The sequence below is a fragment of the Salvelinus alpinus genome, chromosome 3 (genome assembly GCF_045679555.1).
Source record: "Salvelinus alpinus chromosome 3, SLU_Salpinus.1, whole genome shotgun sequence".
NCBI lineage: Eukaryota > Metazoa > Chordata > Actinopteri > Salmoniformes > Salmonidae > Salvelinus > Salvelinus alpinus.
The window spans coordinates 100,971,514-100,991,968 of record NC_092088.1 but is presented as its reverse complement, the minus strand read 5'-3'; the positions used below and the strand labels follow the sequence as shown (position 1 = coordinate 100,991,968).

The 20,455-nt window shown below is 44.6% G+C and overlaps 1 protein-coding gene across 1 annotated transcript in view; it reads left to right on the top strand.

Moving 5' to 3' along the window:
* Window positions 1–20,455, top strand: part of dock1 (dedicator of cytokinesis 1) — an 800,130-nt gene that overhangs the window by 572,523 nt on the left and 207,152 nt on the right. Inside the window, exons 30-31 of the mRNA XM_071394671.1 lie at window positions 13,842–13,920; window positions 16,809–16,909. Coding sequence (XP_071250772.1) covers window positions 13,842–13,920; window positions 16,809–16,909 — 180 coding nt within the window. The remainder of the gene's footprint in view (window positions 1–13,841; window positions 13,921–16,808; window positions 16,910–20,455) is intronic.

The following is a 20,455-nucleotide window of genomic DNA, read 5'->3' as shown; positions in this document are numbered from 1 at the left end:
TGCAGTGTTGTAGTCAGTCATTATTATAGACCTACTGCAGAGAGACTGTTTCTCTCTGTAGTCTGCAGTGTTTTATTCAGTCATTATTATAGACCTACTGCAGAGAGACTGTCTCTCTATCTCTGTAGTCTGCAGTGTTTTATTCAGTCATTATTATAGACCTACTGCAGAGAGACTGTCTCTCTCTGTAGTCTGCAGTGTTGTATTCAGTCATTATTATAGACCTACTGCAGAGAGACTGTCTCTCTATCTCTGTAGTCTGCAGTGTTGTATTCAGTCATTATTATAGACCTACTGCAGAGAGACTGTCTCTCTCTCTGTAGTCTGCAGTGTTTTATTCAGTCATTATTATAGACCTACTGCAGAGAGACTGTTTCTCTCTCTGTAGTCTGCAGTGTTGTATTCAGTCATTATTATAGACCTACTGCAGAGAGACTGTCTCTCTCTCTCTGTAGTCTGCAGTGTTTTATTCAGTCATTATTATAGACCTACTGCAGAGAGACTGTCTCTCTCTCTGTAGTCTGCAGTGTTGTATTCAGTCATTATTATAGACCTACTGCAGAGAGACTGTCTCTCTCTCTGTAGTCTGCAGTGTTTTATTCAGTCATTATTAGAGACCTACTGCAGAGAGACTCTCTCTCTCTCTGTAGTCTGCAGTGTTTTATTCAGTCATTATTATAGACCTACTGCAGAGAGACTGTCTCTCTCTGTAGTCTGCAGTGTTGTAGTCAGTCATTATTATAGACCTACTGCAGAGAGACTGTCTATCTCTGTAGTCTGCAGTGTTGTATTTAGTCATTATTATAGACCTACTGCAGAGAGACTGCCTCTCTCTGTAGTCTGCAGTGTTGTATTCAGTCATTATTATAGACCTACTGCAGAGAGACTGTCTCTCTCTGTAGTCTGCAGTGTTTTATTCAGTCATTATTATAGACCTACTGCAGAGAGACTGTCTCTCTCTGTAGTCTGCAGTGTTGTAGTCAGTCATTATTATAGACCTACAGCAGAGAGACTGTCTCTCTCTCTCTGTAGTCTGCAGTGTTGTATTCAGTTATTATTATAGACCTACTGCAGAGAGACTGTCTCTATCTGTAGTTTGCAGTGTTGTATTCAGTTATTATTATAGACCTACTGCAGAGAGACTCTCTCTCTGTAGTCTGCTGTGTTGTATTCAGTCATTATTATAGACCTACTGCAGAGAGACTGTCTCTCTCTGTAGTCTGCTGTGTTGTATTCAGTCATTATTATAGACCTACTGCAGAGAGACTGTCTCTCTCTGTAGTCTGCAGTGTTGTATTCAGTCATTATTATAGACCTACTGCAGAGAGACTGTCTCTCTGTAGTCTGCAGTGTTGTATTCAGTAATTATTATAGACATACTGCAGAGAGACTGTTTCTCTCTGTAGTCTGCAGTGGTGTATTCAGTCATTATTATAGACCTACTGCAGAGAGACTGTTTCTCTCTGTAGTATGCAGTGTTGTAGTCAGTCATTATTATAGACCTACTGCAGAGAGACTGTTTCTCTCTGTAGTCTGCAGTGTTTTATTCAGTCATTATTATAGACCTACTGCAGAGAGACTGTCTCTCTATCTCTGTAGTCTGCAGTGTTTTATTCAGTCATTATTATAGACCTACTGCAGAGAGACTGTCTCTCTCTGTAGTCTGCAGTGTTGTATTCAGTCATTATTATAGACCTACTGCAGAGAGACTGTCTCTCTATCTCTGTAGTCTGCAGTGTTGTATTCAGTCATTATTATAGACCTACTGCAGAGAGACTGTCTCTCTCTCTGTAGTCTGCAGTGTTTTATTCAGTCATTATTATAGACCTACTGCAGAGAGACTGTTTCTCTCTCTGTAGTCTGCAGTGTTGTATTCAGTCATTATTATAGACCTACTGCAGAGAGACTGTCTCTCTCTCTGTAGTCTGCAGTGTTTTTTTCAGTCATTATTATAGACCTACTGCAGAGAGACTGTCTCTCTCTCTGTAGTCTGCAGTGTTGTATTCAGTCATTATTATAGACCTACTGCAGAGAGACTGTCTCTCTCTCTGTAGTCTGCAGTGTTTTATTCAGTCATTATTATAGACCTACTGCAGAGAGACTCTCTCTCTCTCTGTAGTCTGCAGTGTTTTATTCAGTCATTATTATAGACCTACTGCAGAGAGACTGTCTCTCTCTGTAGTCTGCAGTGTTGTAGTCAGTCATTATTATAGACCTACTGCAGAGAGACTGTCTATCTCTGTAGTCTGCAGTGTTGTATTTAGTCATTATTATAGACCTACTGCAGAGAGACTGTTTCTCTCTGTAGTCTGCAGTGTTTTATTCAGTCATTATTATAGACCTACTGCAGAGAGACTGTCTCTCTCTGTAGTCTGCAGTGTTGTAGTCAGTCATTATTATAGACCTACTGCAGAGAGATTGTCTCTCTCTGTAGTCTGCAGTGTTGTATTTAGTCATTATTATAGACCTACTGCAGAGAGACTGTCTCTCTCTGTAGTCTGCAGTGTTGTAGTCAGTCATTATTATAGACCTACTGCAGAGAGACTGTTTCTCTCTGTAGTCTGCAGTGTTTTCTAGTCATTATTATAGACCTACTGCAGAGAGACTGTTTCTCTCTCTCTCTCTGTAGTCTACATTGTTGTATTCAGTCATTATTATAGACCTACTGCAGAGAGACTGTTTCTCTCTGTAGTCTGCAGTGTTTTCTAGTCATTATTATAGACCTACTGCAGAGAGACTGTTTCTCTCTCTCTCTGTAGTCTACATTGTTGTATTCAGTCATTATTATAGACCTACTGCAGAGAGACTGTTTCTCTCTGTAGTCTGCAGTGTTGTATTCAGTCATTATTATAGACCTACTGCAGAGAGACTGTCTCTCTCTGTAGTCTGCAGTGTGGTATTCAGTCATTATTATAGACCTACTGCAGAGAGACTGTCTCTCTCTCTCTGTAGTCTGCAGTGTTGTATTCAGTCATTATTATAGACCTACTGCAGAGAGACTGTCTCTCTCTCTCTGTAGTCTGCAGTGTTGTATTCAGTCATTATTATAGACCTACTGCAGAGAGACTGTTTCTCTCTGTAGTCTGCAGTGTTTTCTAGTCACATTATTGCATATTGAGCAACAACACAGTTTAGGGACTCCAATCCCGTAAAGGTTAACAGCAGGGTCATGATGACATCACAACATTAACATCGGGGGTCATGATGACATCACAACATTAACATCGGGGTCATGATGACATCACAACATTAACATCAGGGTCATGATGACATCACAACATTAACATCGGGGTCATGATGACATCACAACATTAACATCGGGGTCATGATGACATCACAACATTAACATCGGGGTCATGATGACATCACAACATTAACATCGGGGTCATGATGACATCACAACATTAACATCGGGGTCATGATGACATCACAACATTAACATCGGGGTCATGATGACATCACAACATTAACATCGAGGTCATGATGACATCACAACATTAACATCGGGGTCATGATGACATCACAACATTAACATCGGGGTCATGATGACATCACAACATTAACATCAGGGTCATGATGACATCACAACAGCTGACCATTAACATCGGGGTCATGATGACATCACAACATTAACCCCGGGGTCATGATGACATCATAAAAACTAAACATGAACAGCTCTTTTTATTTTTTTTTGCCTTATTGTTATTATTATTATGATGTAGATATTTCCCCCTGCACTGTTGAGAGGAGAGCTCACAAGTAAGCATGTCATTATACCGTTTATACCTGGCTACAATGACATGAATCCTTGGGATCGCTCCTCTCACCAGTGCAGTGAACATCTCAAAAGAATAAAGTGTGATTTGATTTGGACATGCTGACTAAGTGTAAACTGCACCGTCTAGTTGACCTGGCCAGTCCAGGGGACTGCTGTGGGCATCCATCCAGGTACACATCCAATATAAAGCAGTGATATTTCTCAGCGGACAGGTGCAACGGATGGAAACATACTTTACCATTTACCCCCGGCTGGCGCTGAGCCTATCATCTATATTGGCATGTTCACAGCTGCAGAAAATTGAGTGAGGTGTGGAGTAGGGAAGAGGAGAGAGGGAGACCCAGCTCAGCTCAGACTGGGCTTTAGTAATGTGTTCACGGGCTGCTGCAGGATGAGTGATAGAGGGGGTGTTTCAGGAGTCTCCACCACCGAGGGTAAAGATAGAGGGGGGGGGGGGGGGTTTCAGGAGTCTCCACCACCGAGGGTAAAGATAGAGACAGGGGGGGATGGGGGTGTTACAGGAGTCTCCACCACCGAGGGTAAAGATAGAGACGGGGGGGATGGGGGTGTTACAGGAGTCTCCACCACCGAGGGTAAAGATAGAGACGGGGGGGATGGGGGTGTTACAGGAGTCTCCACCACCGAGGGTAAAGATAGAGACGGGGGGGATGGGGGTGTTACAGGAGTCTCCACCACCGAGGGTAAAGATAGAGACGGGGGGGATGGGGGTGTTACAGGAGTCTCCACCACCGAGGGTAAAGATAGAGACGGGGGGGATGGGGGTGTTACAGGAGTCTCCACCACCGAGGGTAAAGATAGAGACATGGGGGGTGTTACAGGAGTCTCCACCACCGAGGGTAAAGATAGAGAAGGGGGGGGGGGGATGTTACAGGAGTCTCCACCACCGAGGGTAAAGATAGAGACGGGGGGGATGGGGGTGTTACAGGAGTCTCCACCACCGAGGTTCAGGTTAGCCCTGGATAACATTCAGGTTAGCCCTGGATAACGTTCAGGTTAGCCCTGGATAACATTCAGGTTAGCCCTGGATAACATTCAGGTTAGCCCTGGATAACATTCAGGTTAGCCCTGGATAACGTTCAGGTTAGCCCTGGATAACATTCAGGTTAGCTTTGGATAACACTCAGGTTAGCCCTGGAAAACACTCAGGTTAGCCCTGGAAAACACTCAGGTTAGCCCTGGATAACACTCAGGTTAGCCCTGGATAACACTCAGGTTAGCCCTGGATAACACTCAGGTTAGCCCTGGATAACTATTTTTCATCAGACCATAGAATTTTGTTTCTCATGGTCTGAGAGTCCTTTATTTGATTGTTGGAACGCTGCAGAGATGGTTGTCCTGCTTGAAGTTTCTCCCTTCTCCAAAGAGAAACTCTAGAGCTCTATCAGAGTGACCATCGGGTTATTGAGGGAGAGGGAGACGAAGCTAACCTAGCTTCTCTCAGGTTAGATACCCGAGGCTCTCACCCTGAGGGGCTGGGAGAGGGAGCTAACCTAGCTTCTCTCAGGTTAGATACCCGAGGTTCTCACCCTGAGGGGCTGGGAGAGGGAGCTAACCTAGCTTCTCTCAGGTTAGATACCCGAGGCTCTCACCCTGAGGGGCTGGGAGACGGAGCTAACCTAGCTTCTCTCAGGTTAGATACCCGAGGCTCTCACCCTGAGGGGCTGGGAGAGGGAGCTAACCTAGCTTCTCTCAGGTTAGATACCTGGGGCTCTCACCCTGAGGGGCTGGGAGACGGAGACGGAGCTAACCTAGCTTCTCTCAGGTTAGATACCCGGGGCTCTCACCCTGAGGGGCTGGGAGACGGAGCTAACCTAGCTTCTCTCAGGTTAGATACCCGGGGCTCTCACCCTGAGGGGCTGGGAGAGGGAGACGGAGCTAACCTAGCTTCTCTCAGGTTAGATACCCGAGGCTCTCACCCTGAGGGGCTGGGAGAGGGAGCTAACCTAGCTTCTCTCAGGTTAGATACCCGGGGCTCTCACCCTGAAGGGCTGGGAGACAGAGCTAACCTAGCTTCTCTCAGGTTAGATTCCCGAGGCTCTCACCCTGAGGGGCTGGGAGAGGGAGACTGATCTAACCTAGCTTCTCTCAGGCAGTGTTGAACTGAAGTCTAGATTACACTGTACATTTGAGGACACCCTCAGCCGCATGTGAATGTGAACACTAGGATCTTGGATCACTCCCTCGTTGAATTATGAAAGATTGTCTGACTTTGTCAAACGTTACTGACAACATCGCCGCTGGATATAGAGTAAGACTGATTGTACAGAATAGTGGAGGAAATCTAAGACGAGCCTCAAAGTTATTATCCAACCTTTTTTCAGCTTTATTTCTGATTGGCTACTGTACTACAGTTATTCTTCCTTGTGGCGTACTGCAGAACAGCTTGCTGGGTGCCTCAGAATTCTATGACATAGTTATTTAAGCGTCAGCCATTGTTTCCAGAATGACGTAATTTCCCACAATCTGCCACCATCTACCACAAACCGTCGAGGCATAAAGCTCAAAACGTTTAGAGGAAGAACCAGTGTTCCCTGAGGTGGATCAACACACAGTTATACTCCTAAAACCGTATGGGAAAATCCAGATTGGCCATCTGGCAATTCTGGCAAATGCCAGATGGGCCGGAATCATCTTTTAGTTGGGTAGGCTGGTCAAAATTGGTGCACACAACAACAAAAATGGTGACAAAAATAAATAAGTGACACTGCCGGCGGCCCGTGGGCCTGTTCAGATGTTTCTGTTGTCATGACAATCTATAATGAACATTTGGCTGATCAGTGGGCAACGGCGGCCCCTCCCCCTTTGTTTTAATAGGCTGAGCTGAGGTCACGCAAATTCACATTGAAGGTCAAACGCGACATCATCAAAGAGATCTGAAAACGTCTTTATCCTGTGTCCTCCAGCCTACTTCCTGGATGTGCGTTGTATTACAGTATGTGAGTGAACACAGTCTCTCTCAATCACTTGGGCACAGTTTGATCCAGACTGGTGTTCTCTGACAACACACACACACGGTATTCTCAGTGGTTATCTACCCCCCCCCCCCCCCCCCCTTCCCCCCACTGGCTTGACCTTTGTGAACCAGGTCTTCTGTGAGCCCTGATGACAGTTCATTCCCATTATCTGTCTGTCTCACAGCGGGTCGACAGGTCATGCCGCTAGAGATTTGTGTTTTACGCAGAAGGAGAGAAACAGAAAAACAACCCATTACCTGAGATTAAAGGGATACCACTTGTCATCACTTAATTCATCTGGGGCATTTGTACTCTCTCTGTATTTTGTACTGGTGATTTGTAATTCACAGGTCGAACTGAAATATGAATCCCTTACATCCAACACACTAATCCTTTTGATTGAACCTGTTAAAATAGACAACATTCTAGAAAACGGACACGTTTGGTGGGAGATCAAACAGACCCAATCTGTACTGTAGCAGGTAGTAGCCTATAGGCTGAACACATATCCTGATATACTGTAGGGTGGAACATAGTAATGATATGGTGATATGTAGGGTGGAACATAGTAATGATATGGTGATATGTAGGGTGGAACATAGTAATTATGTGGTGATATGTAGGGTGGAACATAGTAATGAGGTGGTGATATGTAGGGTGGAACATAGTAATGAGGTGGTGATATGTAGGGTGGAATATAGTAATGAGGTGGTGATATGTAGGGTGGAACATAGTAATGATATGGTGATATGTAGGGTGGAACATAGTAATGAGGTGGTGATATGTAGGATGGGGGTGGAACATAGTAATGAGGTGGTGATATGTAGGGTGGAACATAGTAATGAGGTGGTGATATGTAGGGTGGAACATAGTAATGAGGTGGTGATATGTAGGGTGGAATATAGTAATGAGGTGGTGATATGTAGGGTGGAATATAGTAATGAGGTGGTGATATGTAGGATGGGGGTGGAACATAGTAATGAGGTGGTGATATGTAGGGTGGAACATAGTAATGATATGGTGATATGTAGGGTGGAACATAGTAATGAGGTGGTGATATGTAGGATGGGGGTGGAACATAGTAATGAGGTGGTGATATGTAGGGTGGAACATAGTAATGAGGTGGTGATATGTAGGATGGGGGTGGAACATAGTAATGAGGTGGTGATATGTAGGGTGGAACATAGTAATGATATGGTGATATGTAGGGTGGAACATAGTAATGAGGTGGTGATATGTAGGATGGGGGTGGAACATAGTAATGAGGTGGTGATATGTAGGGTGGAACATAGTAATGAGGTGGTGATATGTAGGGTGGAACATAGTAATGATATGGTGATATGTAGGGTGGAACATAGTAATGAGGTGGTGATATGTAGGATGGGGGTGGAACATAGTAATGAGGTGGTGATATGTAGGGTGGAATATAGTAATGAGGTGGTGATATGTAGGGTGGAACATAGTAATGATATGGTGATATGTAGGGTGGAACATAGTAATGAGGTGGTGATATGTAGGATGGGGGTGGAACATAGTAATGAGGTGGTGATATGTAGGGTGGAACATAGTAATGAGGTGGTGATATGTAGGGTGGAACATAGTAATGATGTGGTGATATGTAGGGTGGAACATAGTAATGAGGTGGTGATATGTAGGGTGGAACATAGTAATGAGGTGGTGATATGTAGGGTGGAACATAGTAATGAGGTGGTGATATGTAGGGTGGAACATAGTAATGAGGTGGTGATATGTAGGGTGGAACATAGTAATGAGGTGGTGATATGTAGGGTGGAACATAGTAATGAGGTGGTGATATGTAGGGTGGAACATAGTAATGATGTGGTGATATGTAGGGTGGAACATAGTAATGATATGGTGATATGTAGGGTGGAACATAGTAATGAGATGGTGATATGTAGGGTGGAACATAGTAATGAGGTGGTGATATGTAGGGTGGGGGTGGAACATAGTAATGAGGTGGTGATATGTAGGGTGGAACATAGTAATGAGGTGGTGATATGTAGGGTGGAACATAGTAATGAGGTGGTGATATGTAGGGTGGAACATAGTAATGAGGTGGTGATATGTAGGGTGGAACATAGTAATGAGGTGGTGATATGTAGGGTGGAACATAGTAATGAGGTGGTGATATGTAGGGTGGAGGTGGAACATAGTAATGAGGTGGTGATATGTAGGATGGAACATAGTAATGAGGTGGTGATATGTAGGGTGGAACATAGTAATGAGGTGGTGATATGTAGGGTGGAACATAGTAATGAGGTGGTGATATGTAGGGTGGAACATAGTAATGATATGGTGATATGTAGGGTGGAGGTGGAACATAGTAATGAGGTGGTGATATGTAGGGTGGAACATAGTAATGATGTGGTGATATGTAGGGTGGAACATAGTAATGAGGTGGTGATATGTAGGGTGGAGGTGGAACATAGTAATGAGGTGGTGATATGTAGGATGGAACATAGTAATGAGGTGGTGATATGTAGGGTGGAACATAGTAATGAGGTGGTGATATGTAGGGTGGAACATAGTAATGAGGTGGTGATATGTAGGGTGGAACATAGTAATGATATGGTGATATGTAGGGTGGAGGTGGAACATAGTAATGAGGTGGTGATATGTAGGGTGGAACATAGTAATGAGGTGGTGATATGTAGGGTGGAACATAGTAATGAGGTGGTGATATGTAGGGTGGAACATAGTAATGAGGTGGTGATATGTAGGGTGGAACATAGTAATGAGGTGGTGATATGTAGGGTGGAACATAGTAATGATGTGGTGATATGTAGGGTGGAACATAGTAATGATATGGTGATATGTAGGGTGGAACATAGTAATGAGATGGTGATATGTAGGGTGGAACATAGTAATGAGGTGGTGATATGTAGGGTGGGGGTGGAACATAGTAATGAGGTGGTGATATGTAGGGTGGAACATAGTAATGAGGTGGTGATATGTAGGGTGGAACATAGTAATGAGGTGGTGATATGTAGGGTGGAACATAGTAATGAGGTGGTGATATGTAGGGTGGAACATAGTAATGAGGTGGTGATATGTAGGGTGGAACATAGTAATGAGGTGGTGATATGTAGGGTGGAGGTGGAACATAGTAATGAGGTGGTGATATGTAGGATGGAACATAGTAATGAGGTGGTGATATGTAGGGTGGAACATAGTAATGAGGTGGTGATATGTAGGGTGGAACATAGTAATGATATGGTGATATGTAGGGTGGAGGTGGAACATAGTAATGAGGTGGTGATATGTAGGGTGGAACATAGTAATGATGTGGTGATATGTAGGGTGGAACATAGTAATGAGGTGGTGATATGTAGGGTGGAGGTGGAACATAGTAATGAGGTGGTGATATGTAGGATGGAACATAGTAATGAGGTGGTGATATGTAGGGTGGAACATAGTAATGAGGTGGTGATATGTAGGGTGGAACATAGTAATGAGGTGGTGATATGTAGGGTGGAACATAGTAATGATATGGTGATATGTAGGGTGGAGGTGGAACATAGTAATGAGGTGGTGATATGTAGGGTGGAACATAGTAATGAGGTGGTGATATGTAGGGTGGAACATAGTAATGAGGTGGTGATATGTAGGGTGGAACATAGTAATGAGGTGGTGATATGTAGGGTGGAACATAGTAATGAGGTGGTGATATGTAGGGTGGGGGTGGAACATAGTAATGAGGTGGTGATATGTAGGGTGGAACATAGTAATGAGGTGGTGATATGTAGGGTGGAACATAGTAATGAGGTGGTGATATGTAGGGTGGAACATAGTAATGAGGTGGTGATATGTAGGGTGGAACATAGTAATGAGGTGGTGATATGTAGGATGGAACATAGTAATGAGGTGGTGATATGTAGGGTGGAACATAGTAATGAGGTGGTGATATGTAGGGTGGAACATAGTAATGAGGTGGTGATATGTAGGGTGGAGGTGGAACATAGTAATGAGGTGGTGATATGTAGGATGGAACATAGTAATGAGGTGGTGATATGTAGGGTGGAACATAGTAATGAGGTGGTGATATGTAGGGTGGAACATAGTAATGAGGTGGTGATATGTAGGGTGGAACATAGTAATGATATGGTGATATGTAGGGTGGAGGTGGAACATAGTAATGAGGTGGTGATATGTAGGGTGGAACATAGTAATGAGGTGGTGATATGTAGGGTGGAACATAGTAATGAGGTGGTGATATGTAGGGTGGAACATAGTAATGAGGTGGTGATATGTAGGGTGGAACATAGTAATGAGGTGGTGATATGTAGGGTGGAACATAGTAATGATGTGGTGATATGTAGGGTGGAACATAGTAATGATATGGTGATATGTAGGGTGGAACATAGTAATGAGATGGTGATATGTAGGGTGGAACATAGTAATGAGGTGGTGATATGTAGGGTGGGGGTGGAACATAGTAATGAGGTGGTGATATGTAGGGTGGAACATAGTAATGAGGTGGTGATATGTAGGGTGGAACATAGTAATGAGGTGGTGATATGTAGGGTGGAACATAGTAATGAGGTGGTGATATGTAGGGTGGAACATAGTAATGAGGTGGTGATATGTAGGGTGGAACATAGTAATGAGGTGGTGATATGTAGGGTGGAGGTGGAACATAGTAATGAGGTGGTGATATGTAGGATGGAACATAGTAATGAGGTGGTGATATGTAGGGTGGAACATAGTAATGAGGTGGTGATATGTAGGGTGGAACATAGTAATGATATGGTGATATGTAGGGTGGAGGTGGAACATAGTAATGAGGTGGTGATATGTAGGGTGGAACATAGTAATGATGTGGTGATATGTAGGGTGGAACATAGTAATGAGGTGGTGATATGTAGGGTGGAGGTGGAACATAGTAATGAGGTGGTGATATGTAGGATGGAACATAGTAATGATATGGTGATATGTAGGGTGGAGGTGGAACATAGTAATGAGGTGGTGATATGTAGGATGGAACATAGTAATGAGGTGGTGATATGTAGGGTGGAACATAGTAATGAGGTGGTGATATGTAGGGTGGAACATAGTAATGAGGTGGTGATATGTAGGGTGGAACATAGTAATGAGGTGGTGATATGTAGGGTGGAACATAGTAATGAGGTGGTGATATGTAGGGTGGGGGTGGAACATAGTAATGAGGTGGTGATATGTAGGGTGGAACATAGTAATGAGGTGGTGATATGTAGGGTGGAACATAGTAATGAGGTGGTGATATGTAGGGTGGAACATAGTAATGAGGTGGTGATATGTAGGGTGGAACATAGTAATGAGGTGGTGATATGTAGGATGGAACATAGTAATGAGGTGGTGATATGTAGGGTGGAACATAGTAATGAGGTGGTGATATGTAGGGTGGAACATAGTAATGAGGTGGTGATATGTAGGGTGGAACATAGTAATGATGTGTAGGATGGGGGTGGAACATAGTAACGAGGTGGTGATATAGCCTAGTGGGACAGTGTTTGAGACTCCCATTTCTCCCAGTCCTAATAGGACCAGTGCCATTTGTGTTCTTGGTAATGTTCTCCTGCTGTCTGAGTGTTTGTGTATTGTAAGTACAGGCTTTTCCTTTACTCAGGTTTTATAGCCAGTATATGAGCTGATGCTCATAGGGTTAAAGTCATAGACTGTTCTCTCTGCTACCGCACGGCAAGTGGTACCGGAGTGCCAAGTCTAGGTCCAAGAGGCTTCTAAACAGCTTCTACCCCCCCAAGCCATAAGACTCCTGAACATCTAATCAAATGGCTACCCAGAGTATTGCTTTGCCCCCCCCCCCCCCCCCCCTCTCTTTTACACCAGTGCTACTCTCTGTTGTTATCATCTATGCATATTCACTTTAATAACTATACCTACATGTAGATATTACCTCAATTACCTCGACTAACCGGTGCCCCCGTACATTGACTTTGTACCGTTAGCCCCCTGTATATAGTCTCTCTACTGATATTTTCACTGCTGCTCTTTAATTACTTGTTACATTTATCTCTTATTCTTATCTGTATTTTTTTTAACTGCATTGTTGGTTAAGTGCTCGTAAGTAAGCATTTCACTGTAAGTTCTACTACACTTGTTGTATTCGGCGCATGTGACAGCCTTTTGAATATCAAAGCTTAAGAATATTTCCTAGACTTATCAAGATATAAACCTTTAGAATATAGTCTAGGCTTATCAAGATCAAGAGCATGTTTATGGTTTTCAATGAGGAATACACATCTAACAGTAACATCAAGTAGTACTGACTGTCAAACCCTCTCCTTTATAGGACAATAGATGAAATGCCTTCTAAACACCTCATTCTAAACAACCGCTTATCTCATTAATACAGGGACAGGATCTGAACCAGATGTCTCTCTGATCTATTTCAGAGTGTTCCTGAGGGCCGTTAATCAGTATGGATCTAAACCAGATGTCTCTCTGATCTCTTCCAGAGTGTTCCCGAGGGACGTTAATCAGTATGGATCTAAACCAGATGTCTCATCTCTTTCAGAGTGTTCCTGAGGGCCATTAATCAGTATGGATCTAAACCAGATGTCTCTGATCTATTTCAGAGTGTTCCTTAGGGCCATTAAACGGTATGGATCTGAACCAGATGTCTCTGATCTATTTCAGAGTGTTCCTGAGGGCCATTAATCAGTATGGATCTAAACCAGATGTCTCATCTCTTTCAGAGTGTTCCTGAGGGCCATTAATCAGTATGGATCTAAACCAGATGTCTCTCTGATCTCTTTCAGAGTGTTCCTGAGGGCCATTAATCAGTATGGATCTAAACCAGATGTCTCTGATCTATTTCAGAGTGTTCCTGAGGGCCATTAATCAGTATGGATCTAAACCAGATGTCTCTGATCTATTTCAGAGTGTTCCTTAGGGCCATTAATCAGTATGGATCTAAACCAGATGTCTCTGATCTATTTCAGAGTGTTCCTGAGGGCCATTAATCAGTATGGATCTAAACCAGATGTCTCTCTGATCTCTTTCAGAGTGTTCCTGAGGGCCATTAATCAGTATGGATCTAAACCAGATGTCTCTCCGATCTATTTCAGAGTGTTCCTGAGGGCCATTAATCAGTATGCAGCCGTGTTAAACAAGAAGTTCCTGGATCAGACCAACTTTGAGCTTCAGGTAAGCTCACCACTCTTTAAAGCCTCAGTTTGTTAAAAATAAATACTGTTACTCCATCAGGCTAATCTGCCAGACCTGAAGACTGGTTGAATTATATCAATCTAATATCAAATGTATGTTTATGTAGAGTTTTCTTTCACGAGTCTTGCACTGCTTTAGGAGAGCTTAACGAGACTGGTTGAACAGTGAAATCAATAAAGACGGTTCAGAACCGTGACTTGATTGCCTTCAATATTATTTATTGCTGACACTTAGCGGAGCAAGCTCTTTCATCGAAAACACTGGTTGAATACTGTTAATGAACTGTAAAATGTACGGTTATTTTAGGGCTGTCCCCAACCCCTAAAAATCTTGGTCACCCCAAAGTTGTCTGTTCTTTCGACCAATCAATTGCTAAAATGTTTTAAATGTGTATTTTTCCATATATAGTCACACCCAATGTGTTTTAATAAAATCAGCTATATGTATTGAGCTTGTCTGATGCTTTAAGCTTACGGTTTGATTAAATTAGGCAAATGCCTCAAGAGGGAGCCAGAGATCTAGATAACCAGAATAAAACAACCTTAACCTGACCCAACTATTCTCCTCCGGCTCCTGCTGGCTTTCGCAGATTCTGCCATTACTCTCCTGAAGTTGCCGGTAATAGGCTACACGAGGAGTCGGCTACATTTCTCATGTGGAATGTCAATTTAACTTAGCATTTCTACCAATCTGCCTGCCAGTTATGGTTTTCATTTGCACATTTTCGTGAAACATTTCACATGAATTTATAATATCGTCTTCATATCTCAAAATCATTACCATGTGGTTAATCTCAATTCTATCCAAATCTAAATGAAAATGATACAAACCTAAAAAGTAACTTCTATTGCCATTGCCAAATATGTTAAAATAGCCTACATAAAGCCAACAAATAAAAACATTGCAGCCTGCAAATAGAAAATATTAGGATAAAAAAAGGATATAAACAGTAACAGTCAAAGTTTGGACACACCAACTCAAAACTCAAGGGTTTTTCTTTATTTTTACTATTTTCTACATTGTAGAATAATAGTGAAGACATCACAACTATGAAATAACACATATGGAATCATGTATTAACCAAAAAAGTGTTACGCAAATTAAAATATATTTCATATTTAAGATTATTTAAAGTAGACACCCTTTGCCTCGATGACAGCTTTGCACACTCGTCGATCCCCAACTGAGCACATTTATATGCCTTCATTTGCGCCAGGCCAGGTAGCCTCTAGGCTCCTACGTATCTAAGGGTTTTTCTTGATCCAGATAAAAGCAGATATCAGTTTATCTATGGAGAAAAAAATATATTTTCTCATAAAGATAGGAATGATTTGAAATAAGTATAAAAACTCATGTAATAAATTAATTTTAACAGTGTTAATTATTCCGCTCAAGGAAAGAGAAAGTAAATCCCAGCGTTCAAGATTCTGTTTCAGGCAGAGTATCAAGGGAGGGAAACTGGCTTTATAGAGATCTTAGTAAATCGTGTGTGACCCAAATTCACAAATATTTCAATTTCTGTTTAGTCACCCTGAAGGGCACATGACTAAAATTTTCGCTTGTCATTGTGGGGTATGTGGGGTATTGTGGGGTATTGTGGGGTATGTGGGGTATTGTGTGTAGATGGGTGAGAAAAGACATCCATTTAATCCGTGTTGAAGTCAGACTGTAACAACATGTGGATTAAGTCCAGGGGTAGGAATCCTTTCTGAAGGCTCTGTAATAGTATGGGGTTGTGTCCCAAATGACAACTTATCCCCCTATGTAGTGCACTACTTTTGACTAGGGCTCTGGTCCGAAGTAGTGCACTGAATAGAGAATAGGGTGCCATTTGGGACTCCCATGGTCATTTGAATTCTCTTAACAAAAGGGGTTGAACTCTACAGCACTAAAACGAAATTAGCATAAAAAACGTTTTGACAGCGGTACGCTTAAATTACTGTATAATGAGCTGTGATTTAAAAAGCCATTTCGGGAATATTTTATCTCGTCTCTTCAAGGCATCGATGCTCCTTTTTCCTACATTTCAAATCTGTCACATATGGAATAATTTTAACGCTGGTAACTATTTAACTGCAGACGAGGGTCTCGGCAGCTTTTTAAAGCCTTCAGGGCATGTCTTCATTATGACAAAGTTCACGTGTCTCCTAATAACACTGGAACGATCTGCTGAATTCTGTTCCTTTAAATATCTTCATCAACAACTACAGGGCACATGGATCATTTGTCCGGCTACACCATCTCTTAATAGAGTGAATATGCGTCTCTGAATCTTAAGTCATGTTGTAGTCTGTGTGTTGGTGCCTTTGGGTTTCTGCTGAAGGAAGGGAAGGGCGGAGTCTAGTATAGAATGGTCTGATTGGTTATAGGTATCTTCAGGAAGAGATTGTTATTGCTGTGACAACCTGTTGACCTCTCGCTCTCTCTCCTCCCTTCTCTCCTCTCTCCTCCCTTCTCACCTCTCTCCTCCCTTCTCACCTCTCTCCTCCCTTCTCTCCTCTCTCCTCCCTTCTCTCCTCTCTCCTCCCTTCTCTCCTCTCTCCTCCCTTCTCACCTCTCTCCTCCCTTCTCACCTCTCTCCTCCCTTCTCTCCTCTCTCCTCCCTTCTCACCTCTTTCCTCCCTATCGCTCCCTTCTTTTTTCTCTCCTCCCATTTCTCCTCTCTCCTCCCTTCTCTCCTCCCTTCTCTCCTCTCTCCTCCCTTCTCACCTCTTTCCTCCCTATCGCTCCCTTCTCTTTTCTCTCCTCCCTTTTCTCCTCTCTCCTCCCTTCTCTTCTCTCCTCTCCTCTCTCCTCTCTCCTCCCTCTTCCTTCTCTCCTCTCTCCTCTCCTCCCTCTCTCCTCTCTCCTCTCCTCTCTCCTCTCAGCTGTGGAACAACTACTTCCACCTTGCCGTGGCGTATCTTACCCAGGAGTCCTTGCAGCTTGAGAACTTCTCCAGCGACAAACGATCCAAGATCTTCCAGAAGTGAGTTACATTACCCCCGTCACACACTCCCCAGAGGACAGTAGTACATTACCCCGTCACACACTCCCCAGAGGACAGTAGTACATTACCCCCGTCACACACTCCCCAGAGGACAGTAGTACATTACCCCCGTCACACACTCCCCAGAGGACAGTAGTACATTACCACCGTCACACACTCCCCAGAGGACAGTAGTACATTACCCCCGTCACACACTCCCCAGAGGACAGTAGTACATTACCCCCGTCACACACTCCCCAGAGGACAGTAGTACATTACCCCCGTCACACACTCCCCAGAGGACAATAGTACATTACCCCCGTCACACACTCCCCAGAGGACAGTAGTACATTACCCCCATCACACACTCCCCAGAGGACAGTAGTACATTACCCCCGTCACACACTCCCCAGAGGACAGTAGTACATTACCCCCGTCACACACTCCCCAGAGGACAGTAGTACATTACCCCCGTCACACACTCCCCAGAGGACAGTAGTACATTACCCCTGTCACAAACTCCCCAGAGGACAGTAGTACATTACCCCCGTCACACACTCCCCAGAGAACAGTAGTACATTACCCCCATCACACACTCCCCAGAGGACAGTAGTACATTACCCCCGTCACACACTCCCCAGAGAACAGTACATTACCCCCGTCACACACTCCCCAGAGGACAGTAGTACATTACCCCGTCACACACTCCCCAGAGGACAGTAGTACATTACCCCGTCACACACTCCCCAGAGGACAGTACATTACCCCCGTCACACACTCCCCAGAGGACAGTACATTACCCCCGTCACACACTCTCCAGAGAACAGTAGTACATTACCCCCATCACACACTCCCCAGAGGACAGTAGTACATTACCCCAGTCACACACTCCCCAGAGGACAGTAGTACATTACCCCGTCACACACTCCCCAGAGGACAGTAGTACATTACCCCCGTCACACACTCCCCAGAGGACAGTAGTACATTACCCCCGTCACACACTCCCCAGAGGACAGTAGTACATTACCCCCGCCACACACTCCCCAGAGGACAGTAGTACATTACCCCCGTCACACACTCCCCAGAGGACAGTAGTACATTACCCCCGTCACAAACTCCCCAGAGAACAGTACATTACCCCCGTCACACACTCCCCAGAGGACAGTAGTACATTACCCCCGTCACACACTCCCCAGAGGACAGTAGTACATTACCCCCGTCACACACTCCCCAGAGGACAGTAGTACATTACCCCCATCACACACTCCCCAGAGGACAGTAGTACATTACCCCCGTCACAAACTCCCCAGAGGACAGTAGTACATTACCCCCATCACACACTCCCCAGAGGACAGTACATTACCCCCGTCACACACTCCCCAGAGGACAGTACATTACCCCCGTCACACACTCCCCAGAGGACAGTAGTACATTACCCCAGTCACACACTCCCCAGAGGACAGTAGTACATTACCCCGTCACACACTCCCCAGAGGACAGTAGTACATTACCCCCGTCACACACTCCCCAGAGGACAGTAGTACATTACCCCCGTCACACACTCCCCAGAGGACAGTAGTACATTACCCCCGTCACAAACTCCCCAGAGGACAGTAGTACATTACCCCCGTCACACACTCCCCAGAGAACAGTAGTACATTACCCCCATCACACACTCCCCAGAGGACAGTAGTACATTACCCCCGTCACACACTCCCCAGAGAACAGTACATTACCCCCGTCACACACTCCCCAGAGGACAGTAGTACATTACCCCGTCACACACTCCCCAGGGGACAGTAGTACATTACCCCGTCACACACTCCCCAGAGGACAGTACATTACCCCGTCACACACTCCCCAGAGGACAGTACATTACCCCCGTCACACACTCCCCAGAGGACAGTACATTACCCCCGTCACACACTCCCCAGAGGACAGTACATTACCCCGTCACACACTCCCCAGAGGACAGTAGTACATTCCCCCGTCACACACTCCCCAGAGGACAGTAGTACATTACCCCCGTCACACACTCCCCAGAGGACAGTAGTACATTACCCCCGTCACACACTCCCCAGAGGACAGTAGTACATTACCACCGTCACACACTCCCCAGAGGACAGTAGTACATTACCCCAGTCACACACTCCCCAGAGGACAGTAGTACATTACCCCCGTCACACACTCCCCAGAGGACAGTAGTACATTACCCCCGTCACACACTCCCCAGAGGACAGTAGTACATTACCCCCGTCACACACTCCCCAGAGGACAGTAGTACATTACCCCCGTCACACACTCCCCAGAGGACAGTAGTACATTATCCCGTCACACACTCCCCAGAGGACAGTAGTACATTACCCCCGTCACACACTCCCCAGAGGACAGTGGTACATTACCCCCGTCACACACTCCCCAGAGGACAGTAGTACATTACCCCCGTCACACACTCCCCAGAGGACAGTAGTACATTACCCCCGTCACACACTCCCCAGAGAACAGTACATTACCCCCGTCACACACTCCCCAGAGGACAGTAGTACATTACCCCCGTCACACACTCCCCAGAGGACAGTACATTACCACCGTCACACACTCCCCAGAAGACAGTAGTACATTACCCCCGTCACACACTCCCCAGAGGACAGTAGTACATTACCCCCGTCACACACTCCCCAGAGGACAGTAGTACATTACCCCCGTCACACACTCCCCAGAGGACAGTACATTACCCCAGTCACACACTCCCCAGAGGACAGTAGTACATTACCCCCGTCACACACTCCCCAGAGGACAGTAGTACATTACCCCCGTCACACACTCCCCAGAGGACAGTAGTACATTACCCCGTCACACACAGGAGTCTCTCTGTAATCTAGTTTCACTGAGGAGTCTCTCTGTAATCTAGTTTCACTGAGGAGTCTCTCTGTAATCTAGTTTCACTGAGGAGTCTCTCTGTAATCTAGTTACACTGAGGAGTCTCTCTGTAATCTAGTTTCACTGAGGAGTCTCTCTGTAATCTATTTACACTGAGGAGTCTCTCTGTAATCTAGTTTCACTGAGGAGTCTCTCTGTAATCTAGTTTCACTGAGGAGTCTCTCTGTAATCTAGTTACACTGAGGAGTCTCTCTGTAATCTCCATCCTATAGTGTAATTTGACTATGACTCGTATGTGATTGTATTGCCTCTCTACATTAAGAGGAGTTCACTATGTAAATCTCTCTGCAGAGGAGCGTCTGTTAAATGACTCAAATGTAAATCTAACGCCCAGGATCTCAACATAAGGTTTGTCTCTAACCTATTGGTTATGTCATCCACAACCTTTTCAGAGACAATATATATTTCATCCCACGCCTGATATTGAGGTGTGCCTGAGATTACAGTTTCGTGTCTCATTTAGTGACTGTGTTTGGCAAACTGTGGGTGACTGAAGACTCAAATAGTTAAGTCAGTGTTCCTACAGTAGGGAACTCATTTAGTGACTGTGGGTGACTGGCGACTCAAACAGTCAGTGTTCCTACAGTAGGGAACTCATTTAGTGAC